This window comes from Sminthopsis crassicaudata, chromosome 5 (assembly GCF_048593235.1).
Source record: "Sminthopsis crassicaudata isolate SCR6 chromosome 5, ASM4859323v1, whole genome shotgun sequence".
Classification (NCBI taxonomy): Eukaryota; Metazoa; Chordata; class Mammalia; order Dasyuromorphia; family Dasyuridae; genus Sminthopsis; species Sminthopsis crassicaudata.
In genome coordinates, this window is record NC_133621.1 from 151,148,020 (window position 1) to 151,164,401 (window position 16,382).

General features: G+C 31.3%; 1 protein-coding gene across 1 annotated transcript in view; it reads left to right on the forward strand.

Moving 5' to 3' along the window:
• Positions 1-16,382, forward strand: part of CD36 (CD36 molecule (CD36 blood group)) — a 129,673-nt gene that overhangs the window by 83,677 nt on the left and 29,614 nt on the right. Inside the window, 4 exon segments of the mRNA XM_074268485.1 lie at positions 3,545-3,636; positions 4,159-4,374; positions 15,583-15,627; positions 15,629-15,744. Of these exon segments, the coding sequence (XP_074124586.1) occupies positions 4,255-4,374; positions 15,583-15,627; positions 15,629-15,744 (281 nt within the window). The 5' untranslated portion in view covers positions 3,545-3,636; positions 4,159-4,254.

The window sequence follows — 16,382 nt, forward strand, 5'->3', positions numbered from 1 at the left end:
TTCATAAAAAGGTAGAGTTCTTGAATATCGATCTTTGTACATAGAGATTTTAAAAAAAGAAAAATGTACTTTTGAAAAAAAAACTAGTTAATATTGTGACTCTCCCAATATATTTCTACATAATAGAAGAATCTGTATTATTTTGTAATTAATTTTTAATTAGAAATGGAATGGAAAAATAGGACTACAGAAGAAACTGAATTTATTTCTTTGGTCTATGCTTCATTTTCATAGATCTAGTGTCATAACATTTTAGACATGACTTTTAGAGGTCATATCACTAGGCTAAGTGTCTGGCTTCCTAGGTTCATTCAAGTTCTAAAATTCTGCACATCAGACCCTGTCTCAAGTCCTGGTTGGATAAATTTACAAAACAAACAAACAAAAAAAACAACAACAGCAAACTCTCTTCCTTATCCTGGCATTTAAAACCCTATGTAGTATTGTCCCACCTACCTTTCTAATCTTATTTTATACACTACATTTAAATCCCTCTATGCTACTTCCAATTCCATGTTTTTGAAATGCTTTCCTCATCCATGCTTTGAACAATCCTAGGTAATATTGCTTCCAAGGAGAACAATAATGCCAAAAGTGGACATTTACATTTACATATTATTCTTACATTATGAAAAGACACTTATAACAAAGTAAAACCGTAAAATTAATAACTATTGTTTTGTCATGTCTGATTCTTTATGACTTTGAGGTTTTCTTGGCAAAAATACTGGAGGTTTATGTCATTTCCTTCTAGAGCTCACTTTACATATGAGAAAACTGAGGCAAACAGAGTTAAGTACCTTGCCCAGGGTCACACAGCTAGTAAGTGCCTGAAACCAGTCTAGAACTCAGAAAGGTAAGCCTTCTAGTCTCCAGCTTTAGTATACTATCCATGGCACCACCTAGCTGCCCCTAAGATTATTAATACAATGACTTCATCAGAAAGTACATGCAGCATAGCACCTCCTATCTCTCTGTTAGAAAAACAAAAGAAATCTATATTCTCTCTTTTCTGTCCAAACTCATTTTAAAAAAGTAATTTCTTGTAGTCAATATAGATAGTGAAAGAACACAAATTCCCTAAATGATTGTATACAAAATATATACATTTCATTCTGCAACCTTCCTATAATGAATAGCATTTTTCATCACAGGTCCTCTTAAATCATGAAAGGCAGTTTTATTGGCCATAGTTCTTAAAGCTTTCAAAGTTGTTTGTTTTTACGGTTTTTATGGGATTTTTACAGTGTTGTTATTATATAAATTGGTCTCCTGTTTCTTCATATTTTATTGTTCACAGATTTGCAAAACTGCTCAAAATTGATTCTTTTTATAATATTGTTATTGTCATAAAATGATACACATTGGAGATACCCTTGGGAAACCAAGTAGATTGATGTAGTCTTGAAACAAGTGAATAGTAAAACCATTCTGAAAAGCAATTTTGGATTATGCACAGGTTACCAATTAATAACTAATGAGGCCATTTGATCTAGATATATCACTGCTAAGGCCATACCTAAAAGAAATCAAAGAAAGAGATAAGGGTCTCTTCTATACAAATATACACATGCATGTGTTTATATATATATATAGATATATACTGTATAGTATATATAGATGTACACTTTATGTATAGATATGTGTGTATATATATAATATGTATATACATATATATGTATATATACATATATGTATATGTATATACACACACACATACACACACACATATATGTGTATATATATATATATATATATATATATATGTATATAATGAGAGAGAGAGAGAGAGAGAGAGAGAGAGAGAGAGAGAAGCATTAATTAGCTCTGAGGTAGAGTGCCATGCCTGGAGTTAGAAAGAATTATCTTCTTGAGTTCAAACTAGTTTCAGATACTTGCTAGCTATGTGACCCAGGATAAGGCACTTAACTCAGTTTGCCTCAGTTTCTCATCTGTAAAATGAGCTAGAGAAGGAAATGTCAATTTACTCCAATATCTTTGTCAAAAAATCCCAAAATGGGGCATGAAGAATCAAACATGAGTAAAACATAACTAAACAATATATACGTGTATAATATGGATGTATATAATATATAAATGGATATACATCATATATGTGTGGGGCTGTACATACATACATGAACTTATTTATTTATTTATTTTGCCTTTTATTTTCCTCCTGTATTGTCTTTCTCTCCCATCCAGCCCTATACTATAATATTCTGTGAACATTATAAGCATAGGGACTGGTTTGCCACTGTTTGTTTCATAAATCTTTTAAATGAAATTGTCATTCTCAACCCTGTTATAATAAATACCATTACAACCAGAATTTCTTGTGAAAATGTCTCAAAATTTCAATCTATAATATTTTTACTATATATTCTATAATTCTAAAGTATTTTATCTATATTAACTCATATCCTTTTAACAAAATTCTACAGTATTTATCTCAATGTTCCCAACTTGTGTGTATGTGTATTGTGTGTATATATGCACATGTGTACATATGTACTGTGTGTGCATATAAATATGAGTCAATGTACAAAATGAGCCAAAACATTTAGTGCTTTGTACCTAATTAATGAGACCTAGAACTTGAATTTAGCTCTTGTGTTTTGCATCCCAGTGTACTTTAAGCTATACTATGCAGATCCATTATAATGCTATTTTGTCAATTTTTGTCAAATTTGTCAAATACCAAAAAAAATTCATTAATATAAATAAAAATTACTTCAATCATTGATTAATCCCACTTAGCACATGATTCTGTCCATAACATTGATTCCAAAGTTGCTTGCTAATGTCTTCCAGAGCTTTTATCATCTTATAAAAGACTAGTTTTGTTTATAATAGACATTAGTTCAAAAGGAGAAACATTCTGTTCATTAACTACAAAAAATATATAAGTGTCACTTTGTCATAAAAAGAAATCTTAATTTGTAGCTCTAAATGATAAGGAGAACAAAATCAAAGGCTATTTTTCATTAAAAATAAAAACTGAAAGCAATGGTAGTTGATTCAGTTTGTTTAGTCAATTTTTTTCTATTTTATATACCATCACAAAGAAAAAATATTGCATTTGATTGCTTGTCATAAGGATATATTAATAATATTTGAACTAATTAAATTATGGAGCTTTTATTTACTTTGACATTCAATTCTCTGTAGTTAGATTTAATACATAACAGTAATTGTCATAATAACTAATATTAGAATTAATTCTTTGGCAAGTGTCAACATGGTATCACTGCAATGAAAGGTCACTGAATTCAGAGTCACTGTGGTTTGAGTGACTGTTAAGGTGAGGTGAGACCTGTTCAATTTATTTAGCTTCATATAATCTTAATTTTTCTCATCTGTAAAATGGGGATAATGATACCTGATTTATAAAATTCCCATACAAAAAGTGATCTATATATTTTAAAATGACATATAAATGTTTACTGTGTTATTATCATCATTATTATAACGAAATATTTGTTTTTGAGCATTTTGTTTTCAATCCTATCTCAGTTTATTGTGTAATTGTTTGTTTTTGTAGATTTCAAATGATTGGAAGAATTACCTATTTTGTAAAATAAATCATCTCCAAAGCTCTGTATAACTTCCCTCCTGCTGCTATTCCTGAAGAAGGTATGAGGAAGCAGATTATTGAACTATTATTTTTAGTAATATTTTGATTTATGGAGACATCAAAACAAAAACCTATTGACCTTAAAAAAAACCAAAAACAAACAAACAAACAAACAAAAAAAAAACAAAAAAAAAAAAACAAAAAAAAAACTATGAGGGTGTGGATATGACTGAGTTGGGAAACCAGGGAGTTTACAAAGGTATTACCGGGGAGGGGGGAATGAGGTATGTGAGCTTGATAACATTATGTATGAGTATTATCTGTCATGCTAAATATCCTAGGAAAAAAAAGAACAGAACAGTTTATAGGATATACTTGAACCATTTATATTCTAATATTATGTTTGTAAAAGGAAAAGGGTGGGAAACCCTAAAGTCTAGATTAGAAGCATAAATGAATAGATACAAGCTTGCGTTTATTTACGAGTAGCACAATTATCTTCCCATCAGTATTCATTGCTTGTTTTTTGTACTTTGATCTTTTTGAACTGATATTTAGCTTCTGCTTTATGATGTTTCTAGTAATAGGATCAAGTACCTTGAACATTCAGCTTGAGAAACCTGAAGAGTAAAAAAGAACCTGGTGCCAAGCCCTAAGTGGTTCCTTAAACAGGAAAAATGGGCTGTGATCGGAACTGTGGGCTCATCACAGGTGCTGTCATAGGTGGAGTGCTGGCTGTACTGGGAGGCATACTAATGCCTGTTGGAGATATGATTATTCAGAACACCATTAAAAAGGTACATATCAGTCTGGAAGAAATTTTCCGTGACTGACTTTCCTTTGCTTATTTTCCATTTTTTTTTTTCTATTAAGAAGGCAACATAATTGTTCCTAAATATTTGCAGTATAACAGGATACTGTGCTAGAATGGAACACTGAAGACTATATGGAAGAGGGGAAAAAAAAATTGCTGTTGTTTTCCTCAGTTAATTTAATATTGCATTGATATATGTAAATGTCTTATTTTCTTAATTTGCTATAACTCATTTCATATATCTTAGTATGATAGAAATATAATTGTGATTTCAAGCCAATTATATAATATATTGATTTGACTTGAATTATATGGAAAAGGGTCCTCAGTATATGTTTCAATTGCAACAAATATAAAATCTGGAAAAGGCTGCCTATAGGTCTCCATTTCAGTAGCAAGACAATATGTGTATATGTGTGTGTGTGTTTGTATGTATTTTATCAATTCCTATGATAAGGGTTTAGTAAAGAGCCAAGGAATTATCCTGGTATGTTACAGAACTAAACCTGATGAGCAAATTTAATTTTTAAATAGGATGATGAGATTTATAGCTGTGTGCTTTAGATCTTTATCTAATCCAGTCCTTCCATTTAATATATTTGGAAATTAACTACTTTACAATAGGTACTCTTAACACATTTGTGCAAAATGGTAAAGCCAATGGTCTTCTTAGAATAATTTTTCAGTATATAAAATATATCAGATTCTAAAAGATGTAATTGAGCAAAAATAGTAAGTATGTATGTTTAAAGGCATAATTTTATATGCATGTGCATATTTATGTCTATACACTTAAATACATATGTATGTGGGTATATATGCATACCTGAGCATATAAATCAAGTTAATAGATTCTAGAGAATCACACAGGTTTATCCAAAGTAACACAGATTAAAATAGCAGAGCTAAGCTTGGAAACCTAGGCTTAGAATCAAGTGCTATGCACAGTAACTAAAACTATTTCCTATTGCTTATTATTGAATGGCAAAACAGCTAAATTAAGCCAATTTCTTCAACATTTAAAAATGTAAATGATCATATCAAGTTGAAGTGTTCTTCCTCAAAAATAGTTCATGGTCCTTGAAGTTTTCAATTGTGACACAAACAAAATAGCAGTACCAGGCAGTCAAGGCTGTTGGTAATTCTCTCTAGAGCTCTTTAGTCTAGCAAGGCGGTGCTAAGAGGACAAATACAGTCCTTTACTTGACCTCAGTAAAAGCCACTATGTCTCTTAAAGCTTATACTTTGGAAATAAAGCCTTTGAGTTACAGTCACTTCAAAACAATGGAGAAACATCTAAATAGGACTTTCAAGGAATACATATTGGTCCCATAGTTCAAAAGGACAATTCAGACTATTGCTTTAAAATCGATGAGTGACTTATGGGCCTCTTTGATGTATTTCAGAATTATTGTTTATACTTATTATATTTTGAGCACTTACTGTATGAATAGCACAGTTATGAACTAGTAGGTAAGGTATCCAAAGTTAATAAAAGAAATCAATCTGTTTTCTAGAAACTTAACAAACATGTTAGGCATTTAAATAGGTTACACACTTGAAATAAGTTATGCATTCTGAAAAGGCCCATTTTGGAGTTTTAAGTGTTAAGAAATGTTTCATCTAGCAAGCCTATAACTGCTTCCCTACAACTTAGATAGATTTAGTTCCCTCATTTTACAGAAAAGGAAACTGAGGCTCAGTGAAATTTAGTGACCTGGAAGAGGATCACTTCTACCCATTGTTCTTAATTTTTTATTCTGATTCCATAGGTTAGCCCTACATATATTTGAAAACGTCTTATTTCTACATCTTACCTTTCCCAGATTAAAACATCTTCATTTCCTTCTATCTACCACCATATAGTAAAATCCCCATTCTCATATATCCTTAACAAAAATAAATTTATTGATATATCACAAGTATATTTTTATATAATAGTCCAGGGTGAATTCTCCATGTGCTACATTCTCACATTTCATCTATTTCATATTGCATATTGTAAATTGACAAAGAGGAAATTTTACTTTTTAGTGCAAATTACAGTCTTCAATTTCAAATTCAAAGGTTGAATGGTGTCCAGTACAGGCTCCTTAATTAAGAACAGCCTAGAGATCTTCATCTGCAAGTCATTCTCTATGTTTCCAAAACAACTGATTTAACTGTCCTCTAAAGACCTTGTAAGGCTATGATCTATAGTGGTAGAAGGCATTTCCATGTCAAAGGACCATAAATCTTTAGTAATATTAAAGTAATTAGCATGAATGTTGTTTTTTTTTTTTTTTCTTCTATACTCATTTACATGAAAAAAAAAAAAAAAGTCAAAGTCCCCAAACCTTATTCTAATAATTGGATATTAGGGGAGGAAAGCTATATTTTCCAATTTTCATTTATACTTGTGAAGGCAACGAGGACTAAATAAAGTATGGTAGTAGTGAAAAGAAGGAGACAGGAAGCCAAAACTTGAGCTTGATTTCCTTTGAGGATGACATAGGGAACAATCACTTGGCCTCTGTTTTTCTTTTGTAAAATGTGGGGACTGGGTTGGGTGACTCCTGAGATTCCTTCTATCACTAGGTTAATGGTCCTAGGACTCTAAAATATAAGTTGAATAATATATATACTAGGAGCTTATTCTTCACTATAAGATCAATAATCATGTATTTTAGACCCAAATTCAGAACATACTGTCTGATACATTCCTTTTTAAAGGAATTTTCTTCTCCCTCAAATTATTTGTGAATTGGAACATCTAAGATGGATATTTTCTTTGCCTATATTACCAAAGATGTTTGTGTTGTACACCAGCAGAGGGAATCAAATTAAAATCTACATTATACTTTCTTCCTTGTCACTTTATTGTAATCATTTTGAGCATAAGAGATTAGTGAGGGATGTCTTGAGAAATTTTAGACCCAGAAGAAAAGAATTTACAGAGAACAAAAGAATTCTCTCTGTGCAGACTCTCTGGCAACCTGGAAGGTCAGCTAATTGCATAATAATTGTTGAATAAGAGATGTCTGCGTTTGCTCTATTCAGCAAAAGTTGTTAACTCTCTAAACAACTGTCAAAATAACTTGCTACCAGTTTATGGAAGGATCAGGAGCTCTTTAAGATAATGCAGTAGAGTCCCAATAAGAACCAATTGGTTTTGTTAGTTGATTGGTTGTTATCCTTCATGCTCAAAGAGGATCAAAATGATGTCTATCACTAGTTTGGGGTCAATGTATCTAACTATGGTTGATCAATCCAATACAAGTTGGGAAAACTCTACCATTGACTGGATACAAATAATTCACTTAAAAATTTGGAGTGAAAATGTTCCTAAATTTGTACATCTCACATTTCTTTACTTTTTAGAAAATCTGAAAATTGATAATATCCAATTCCCTCATTAAGAAGACTATATCTTCTAAAATATGTGATATAGAAATTATGACATCTGAATTCTCTCCCTTAAATAATAACATGATGGTTAGATGAAAGACATACTGACTTTACCTGAAAAAAAAAATAGACTTATTAGGGACAGCTATGGCACTGTAAGATAGAGGGCTAACATACAAGTCAAAAAACCTGGAGCTGAAATTCCACCTTTGACACTGATTGACTGTGATCCTGGAAATTTTGTTAATCAGGCAATTCTCTGAATAATTTAATATGAATAGAACACATCTAATCTAAAAGATATTTATTAAATATCTAAAATAGATATAGTAAAAAATTAAAAACAGTGTCATCCTTCAAAGACTATATATTATACAGATAAATATAGCATGTAAATGGAAATATGGAAACATATATACATATATGTGTGTGTATACACACACACACACACCTATATGTGTGAGTGTTTGATAATTTGTGGTAGGTGAGAGTAATATTGCCTAGGAGGATTCAGCAAAAACTTTCTTTAGGATATGACATAGGAAACTAAGAATTCTGGCCTTCTCCCTAGCTAGGATTCTTCTTTTTGAAATGACTTTCCATTGAATATAGATAGATAGTATCTCCACCTATAAATACTATCTGTAGCTATAGCTAAATAATTTGTATATATGTTTAATGCTGCCTTTCCCTCAGAGAATATAAATTTCATGAAGGGAAAAGTCTTTTTTATTTTATTTCTTTGAACCCTCAACACAATAATATTTATTATACTTATTATACTTAATATAAAAATATTCATAATAAACTACTTGTTAAATAAAAATACTTAGTAAATGTTTGTTGACTGTGGACAGAAAAGAGTCTTCAAGGGATGGGGAGCTAGGAATGGTTATAGTGAAATAGCCTACACAAAGGCAAAAAGGAAGAAAATGAATTCCAGAGCTCAAGGTATAGCAAACAGAAAACTTTGCCTCACAGGTAGAACAAATAAAGAGGTATATGTTGAGTTGGTGGGGATGAAGGGAAGAGAATTATAAAGTCAAGCATAGAAAGGAAGGCTATGATTATCAATGGCACTGATGGCTCTTGAGCAGTGAAATGAGATGATTTGTGGTTTAGGAATATCATGACAACAGTTCTTTGGTGTTTAGATTGAAAGGGGAGAGACAATGAACCAGGAGTCCAATTATTACTGTAGTAGTTCAAATGAGTAGTAATGAGACTCGAAATTATAGGGTGGTATCATTATTGTGAGAGGTAATAATCGGAGTAAACAAAATAGGACTGTTAACTGATTGGGACTTAAGGTTAGAGTAAGGGAGAAGGAATTGAGAATGACTGGATCCAAGATTGATTGAACATTTGTAACAAGTGGGCAGATAATTTTTCTACTGAAATAAAGGGGGTGGTAGAAGGGATAAATTTAGTGAAGCTGAGTTATGTTTTAGACTTTTGTTTGAAATGCCTCCAGGACATCTAGCTGGAGATATATAAAACATAATTTTTGTATTCTCATACAAATCCCGAGGAAGATTAGGACTAATTATATAGATTTAGTAATTATCTGTATAGAAATGGTTGAATCCATGCTATACCCAAGATAGAAAGGATAAAAAGAAAAAAAAGAAGATCCATGTCTGAACTTTGACAAACACGTACAGTTAGAAACTGAAAATGAAAGGAGGCTCTGGATATCAAGTCATAGCCATCTTCATTTTATAACTGAGGAAATTGAGACCTAGAGACATTAAATAATTTACCCAATATTATCAACATAACTTTAAATCAGAATGGAGCCAGATGATCTGACAGAATGTTTTTTTTTCCCCCTATATATGTTGCTTCCCATGAATAATGGGTGTTTTGGTGGCATAATAGTGTACAGAACTCTGGTCCTAAATTTAAGAAGAACAGAGTTCGAATATGGCCTCATATGCTTACCAGCTGTCACCCTTGGCAAGTCACCTAATCCTGTTGGCCTCAGTTGGATCACAAAGCATAAAATGTGATGGAAAACAACTGAAAATTGACAATGGCTGAATAATAAAACAATCCTTTGAGTAAAAGGACAAACAGGAGAGAGTAGTGTCAAGGAAAAGGAGGAAGAAGAGACAGAATGATCATCAGTGTTGCAGGCTGCAGGAAATTCCAAGGAGAGTTTCAGTTGAGTTTTAAAGTCAGACAGATGCAAGAATGCAAGAGGTTGAAGTATGGAATACAAGGGGAAAAAAGAGCAATAAAAGCAAGATTCTTCCTTTTTCCAAAAGCATTGAGAGTGGAGTGAAGTGTTGCACTGATTCAGATGTATTTTCTTTTGTTCTTTTTCAAATGGATAGGTTAACCATCCACTCTGTGACCTTGAAAGATTGATTTTCTTTATGGTCAATTTACTTTAATAACTTATGAAAATGGCAGTTCTTAGTATTATTAAGATCATGAAATGGAAAAATCGCTGGGCTAGAATTCAAGAAAGTCTCAACTGTTAATATTTCTTTGATTTTTGGAAAGTCACTAAAGACCTGGATGTGGATTTCCTACATGTGAAATAAAAAGTGTCAACTAGCTTTCTTTTGGTTCCAAAATCTTGGACTTCAATATTTGCCTAAAACTAGAAAATTATCTTTAGATGAAAACTCTAGACCCAGAGTCAATAAGACTTGATTTTAAATTTATTTAGCAAGGTTCCCTCAACTGTAAAACAGAGATAATGTTAGTAAATAAATCATCTCCCGTGTATATTGTGAGAATCAATGAAATATTTTTATAGCTTTTAACATAATGTCTGGTGCTCAGTAACTACTGTACAAATGCTAGTTATTATTGTGATTAGGTGAATATAGGGTCTCATCTTTAAAATAGGAATTTTACTTGTAATACTTATCTCAGAGGGTGATAAGTCTCAAGTAAAATAATATTTAAGCTTCAAATAATATATGTGAAACGTTCTGCATTCTATAAGGAAAAAGTCATTTCATCAATAATAAATTTTCATTAAATGATTTTAATGCCATGTTTCTCACTAGAATTACAAATATAAGTATCACAATAAATCACCAAATTATTAATAATAACAATTATGGGGGTTGCTTTTACTTTGGAAATAAATTTTTGTACAATGTTGATTGAGCAAAACTACAAAAAATGGAACAGCATAGAGAACAACATAATCTATTTACTTGCAAGTTATCCTTACTCAGTAGAGTGAAAGTTTTATTGACACGGATATTCACTATCTCCCCAAACTCTATAGGGGTTAGAAGCAGCTAAGGATTCAGCTATTTTATGAGCTATCAGAATACATCAGAAGTGGATGCTGACCTAAAAGATTCAAATTGATGAAAAATTCCGGATCTTTCATTATCAAATTCCATTAAAATTTACTGGATTATACACAGTAGGCTAGATATCTTATTTGAAATGCCTGAGACTCAAGGGGGAAAAAAATCAAACCTCCCTTCTATTCCTTTGTCAAACAGCTATCTTATATCTGTTTTGAAAGCAGGAAATGCACATGATTTTATATCTCATCATGTCAGAATAGGAAAAAGTTGAAAACTGACATTTCTTGTGCATAAAATATCGGAATCATCAGGAAGACTTTAGTTCCTGTTTTATCTCATTCATCATTCCTTAAGTGACCTTTGAACAAGCTCCAATGTAGGAGGAAGAGTATTAGGCTAGAAATTAAAAAGAGTTCCAGAACTGGCTCTCCCACTTATTAGGCCATGTGATCTTGAACAAGTTAAGAAATATCTGTAGTACATAATTTCCTTTTTTGCAAGAGGTTAAGATCTTTTCCAGGTATGACTGCTCATTTCACTTGAATTTATAAGAAAGATGCATCTCAGGTAGTGATTATTATAGTAAGAATGGCAATGTTTGTAAACACATACAGAGTTAAATAAAAGGTGGCCTGTTCTTCATTTCATGGTTGACATCATAGGCAACCAATGCTATCAACTCAATTCCACATATTATATAATATAATTCTTTAAGTGTAAACTTTTAGAATAAGCTCATGATTATGCTTAGATGACAAGGAAGGTAAAAGAAGGAAAATACAACTATGCCCTGAAGGGGTCCCATTTATTTGAATTTATACTATTTGAAGTTATAATTATGTAAACTATGGCAAGTGATTCCAACCTAGAAGAACTATATAGTGCATATTGAAATATGTGTTAGCTCCTTCATTAGTTCATTATTCAAACTAATTAAAATCTAGCTGTAGGTTTAAAAAATAGTACCCTCTAATCTTAGCTTATAAAAGGCATCAGAGCCTTTTGAAGGGAAATAAACTCACTAAAAAGAACTCCCTCCTGATATTACAGCTTTTACTGAAAGTTTTAGCAAGAATAATTGTCTTCTCTTTAAATTGTTTGCATATTAATTTCTATGAACTGCTTTCTGTTTTTGTTTTTTACAAATTTATGTATTTCTACTAGAATTATGAGTGTTTATCTTCTTAGATACTAAAGGGGAAAAAAATCATTTCCATGAATAATGCTCTTGTGTAAAAAGAAGTAGTTTTTGCTTTATCATAATGAAATTGATTTGTTACCAGTTTGGGACTAGTGTGAGACTACTAATAAAGACCACCACCCTTAAGGGTTTACTAGAAAAGTATGTTGGAATTGTTTGGATCAGAGAGGTTCAGTTTCCTAGATTCAGACAGTTAATAAATATGAAAGACTGGATTTCAACCAAAGTCTTCTGGTGTCTACCCATGACTATCCATGATTATTTTGGTGGGTTTAGTAAACTTTGGGATAAGTATTTCTGCATAATCTTAGAACATTTTCAAGGCTATAATCATGCAATAGAACCAGTATGTGATACAGTTGTGATATCACAAGGTCACAGATTTGAATATTCCAACATCTATTTGCTGAGTGTTACCTTAGAAAAGTAACCCCAAATCACTTGAATTGGCATTGTGTGTGGTAGATAGTCAATTAAGCTTGGAGTCAAAAGGATCTGAGTCCAAATCTTCCATCAGACATTTATTAGCTATATTATTCTAGAAATGTTATTTAATCATCAGCCTCTCTCCTCATTTGTTGGTATCAACTTTGTTTCTGCTAAGATCAAATGAAATAATTCAAATTTGGTCTTGTTCTCATTTTTCTCCTGTTCTCACTATCTTTGTATCTCTCTCTGAATCTCCTCCTCTCTTTCTTCTCATATCTGTCTTATATGTATATGTCTCTCTCATCCCTTCCTGACTTTCTTCTTTTTTCTATTTTTATATTGTGTTAGCTACTATCACCACCACCACCACCAGCAACAACAACATTCATTATCATTATTGTCATCAATCTCATCATCAGAATTTTTACAGTGGTTACCTGGAAAATACTCACTTACCTTAGGAATATATATGAGGGGATGAGCATGTTTTGTAAAAAAAAAAAAAAATGTAAATTAAATTACCATGCCAGTAATAAGAATAATAATGCCTTATATTTATAAATTGTTTATGATCTGCAAATACTTTCTTCATAAAAATCCTTTTCAGGAAGGTAGTGCAAGTATACTTTTCTTTTCTTTTTTTATAATATATATATTTTTTATTTACAAGATATATGCATGGGGATTTTTTCAGCATTGACCCTTGTAAAAACTTTTGTTCCAATTTTTCCTCTCCTTCCCCCCATCCCCTCCCCCAGATAGCAGGTAGACCAATAATGTTAAATACGTTAAAGTATATATTAAATACAATATATGTATACATATCCATACAGTTATTTTGCTGCTCAAGAAGAATTAGACTTTAAAATAATGTAAAATTAATCTGAGAAAAAAAATGCAAGCAGACAAAAACAGAGGGATTTGAAATTCTATGTAGCAGTTCACACTCATTTCCCAGAGTTCTTTTGCTGGGTGTAGCTGATTCTATTCATTATTAAACAAATGGAACTGATTTGGTTCATTTTATTGTTGAAGAGAGCCACATGCAAGTATTATTTTCATTTTATAGAAAAAGAAAAAATATGACACTGGTAAAAAAATTCATACTTTAGTCTTTTATTTTTGTTTTCTTGTATTCATCTCTTTTCTATTTTATGTCATATTTTTGGATGATTATAGCTGGTCAGTTCTAAATAGATCAAAACTATAAGATTTTTTAAAAGTATTGTCAACTGAAATCTGCAGCCAGTTTTTCTTCTAAAAAATGCCTTTGTCTCACCTGTTAAATGACGTATTGAAGTACAAAGAGTAAAAAATGAGGAGGAATGTAGAAGTTTGGATATTAGCAACCCATAGGGAAAGGCCAATTCAAAAACTATTTCTCTTTCTATGACTCTTTTCAGGTCGAATCTTTCTTACCAATGAAATCACAATTCTTTGAACTTTCAAAGTAAATGATTAACTCTCTCCAGAGATTCTCAAAGACTTTTGAGTTACCTATTTAAAATTGTAGAATGTTGTTTTTTTTTTTCTTTATTCAAAATTTATTTTCCTCAGTTACATATTAAACATTTTTTTGTTATCTATGTACACTTTTTTTTTTAACATATTTTGTTATGAATCAGAACAAAAGGGAAAAACCATGAGAGAAAAAAAATGAACATACCATAATGTTCAGTCTTCATAGTTCTCTCTGTGTATTTGGATGGAGTTTTCCATTCAGAATTTATTGGAATTGTCATGGGTGATTGAACTGCTAAGAAGGAAGTCCATCATAGTTGATCAATGCACAATCTTGCTGTTGCTGTGTAAATGTTTTTCTGATTGTGCTTGTTTCATTCAGCATTAATTCATGTAAATCTTTCCAAGCCATTCTAAAATCAGCATGTTAATCATTTTTTAATAAAACAATAATATTCCATTACTTCCATATAACATAATTTATTTATATTGGTTATTTGGCTTTTCCCCAATTGATGGACATCTTTTCATTTTCTAATTCCTTGTTATCACACACACACACACACACACACACACACACACCAAAAAAAAAAAAAAAAAGCTGCTACAAATATTTTTGCACATGTGGGTAATTTTCCTTCTTTTTTGATTTCCCTGGGATATGATCCAAAAGTGGCACTGCTAGATCAAAGGGTATGCACAGTTTTATAGCCCTGTGGGAATAGTTCCATATTGCTCTTCATAATAGTTGGATCATTTTACAACTCCACCAACAATGCATTCGTGTTCTAGTTTTCCCACATTGCCTCCAATGTTTATCATTATCTTTTCCTATCATCTTAGCCAATCTGAGAGGTGTGAGGTAGTGTCTCAAAATTGTTTAAATTTTCATTTCTCTAATCAATAATGAATTAGAATATTTTTATATGACTATAGGTGGCTTTGTGTTATTTTTTTTTTCTTTAAGGAAATATCTTTTAAATATTTCTGTATTTTTGTTCTTATTGTGGTTTGACATTAAGTAATATGGCAGCTCTTTCACTGCAATGAAATTCTCATTATAATATTCAAAATTTGCTTAATATTTTATTGCTAAATTTTGCAATAATATTGCTCAAGGGTTAATCTTGTACTTGACAATCATTTCCTTGAAATCACAGAAAGTAGTCTGCACTACTGCAGATTAGTCTTCTGACAGAAGGCTAACTTGAAAAGGTTCCGATAATACTTTAAAACAAATTCTGTTGCAAGTATGTGGCAACATTGCAAGGTGATGTTTTTTTTTTTTTTTTTTTGTAACAAGGTTACTCTAGGTGTTTGTTTTCCATTTGGGTGATGAAATGTTATGAACTCCCACTGCTGTAATCAACTTTTCCCCCCTGCAAACTCATACAAATTTTCTGTTTTGTTTTGTTTTTTCCTTCCATAGCAATGTGTCATTGAAGAAGGTACAATTGCTTATAAAAATTGGGTTAAAAACAGGCACAGAAGTTTACAGACAATTTTGGATATTTGATGTGCAAAATCCAGAAGAGGTGATGGTTAATAGTACCAATATTAAAGTTAAACAAAGAGGCCCTTATACATACAGGTAGGTGAAGATCTAACCAAATAAATGTTTCCTGAATGACAAAGGCTGTCATAGCCAATACAACCACTTCACTAAGCATGTATTTATAAATCCATTGTTTTACAAAATGAAATATACTATGTTTCTTCTTGGGATGAAAGAAATAGATACCCAAAAGAAGTAGGCCTGCTGGTTTCCTCAATAATTTAATCAGTAGCAGAAAAAAATACCATATAGGTTCTAATATCCTATGAACTTAATCAAATTCTGGTTAACTCCAAATATCTTTCATGACATTGTCATTTATATAGTTATTAGCAAGAAATTCATTATTCTATTTTTCAGAGTCCATATTTTTATTATGTTTCCCTGATAGTTTGATGATGGGATGTATGTGCTAAGTTGAAAAATCTTTTCAAGGACTTAAAAATAAAAATCAATTTTGCCAACACTAAGTACATGCTAATTCCTTATAGGTCACTATACAAAGTTTATGCAGTATAGTTTCTAAGGTTTCCCTTCAAAGAAATAAACTTGTCCACAGGTTGAAATCATTAAAAAATATTTCATGTATTTCTGGTTTTAGAGTTAAAAAATCCAAAGCCTTCCATTATTTTTCCCTGCTTTTCTCCAATAATTTAACTTCTAAAATTTATTTC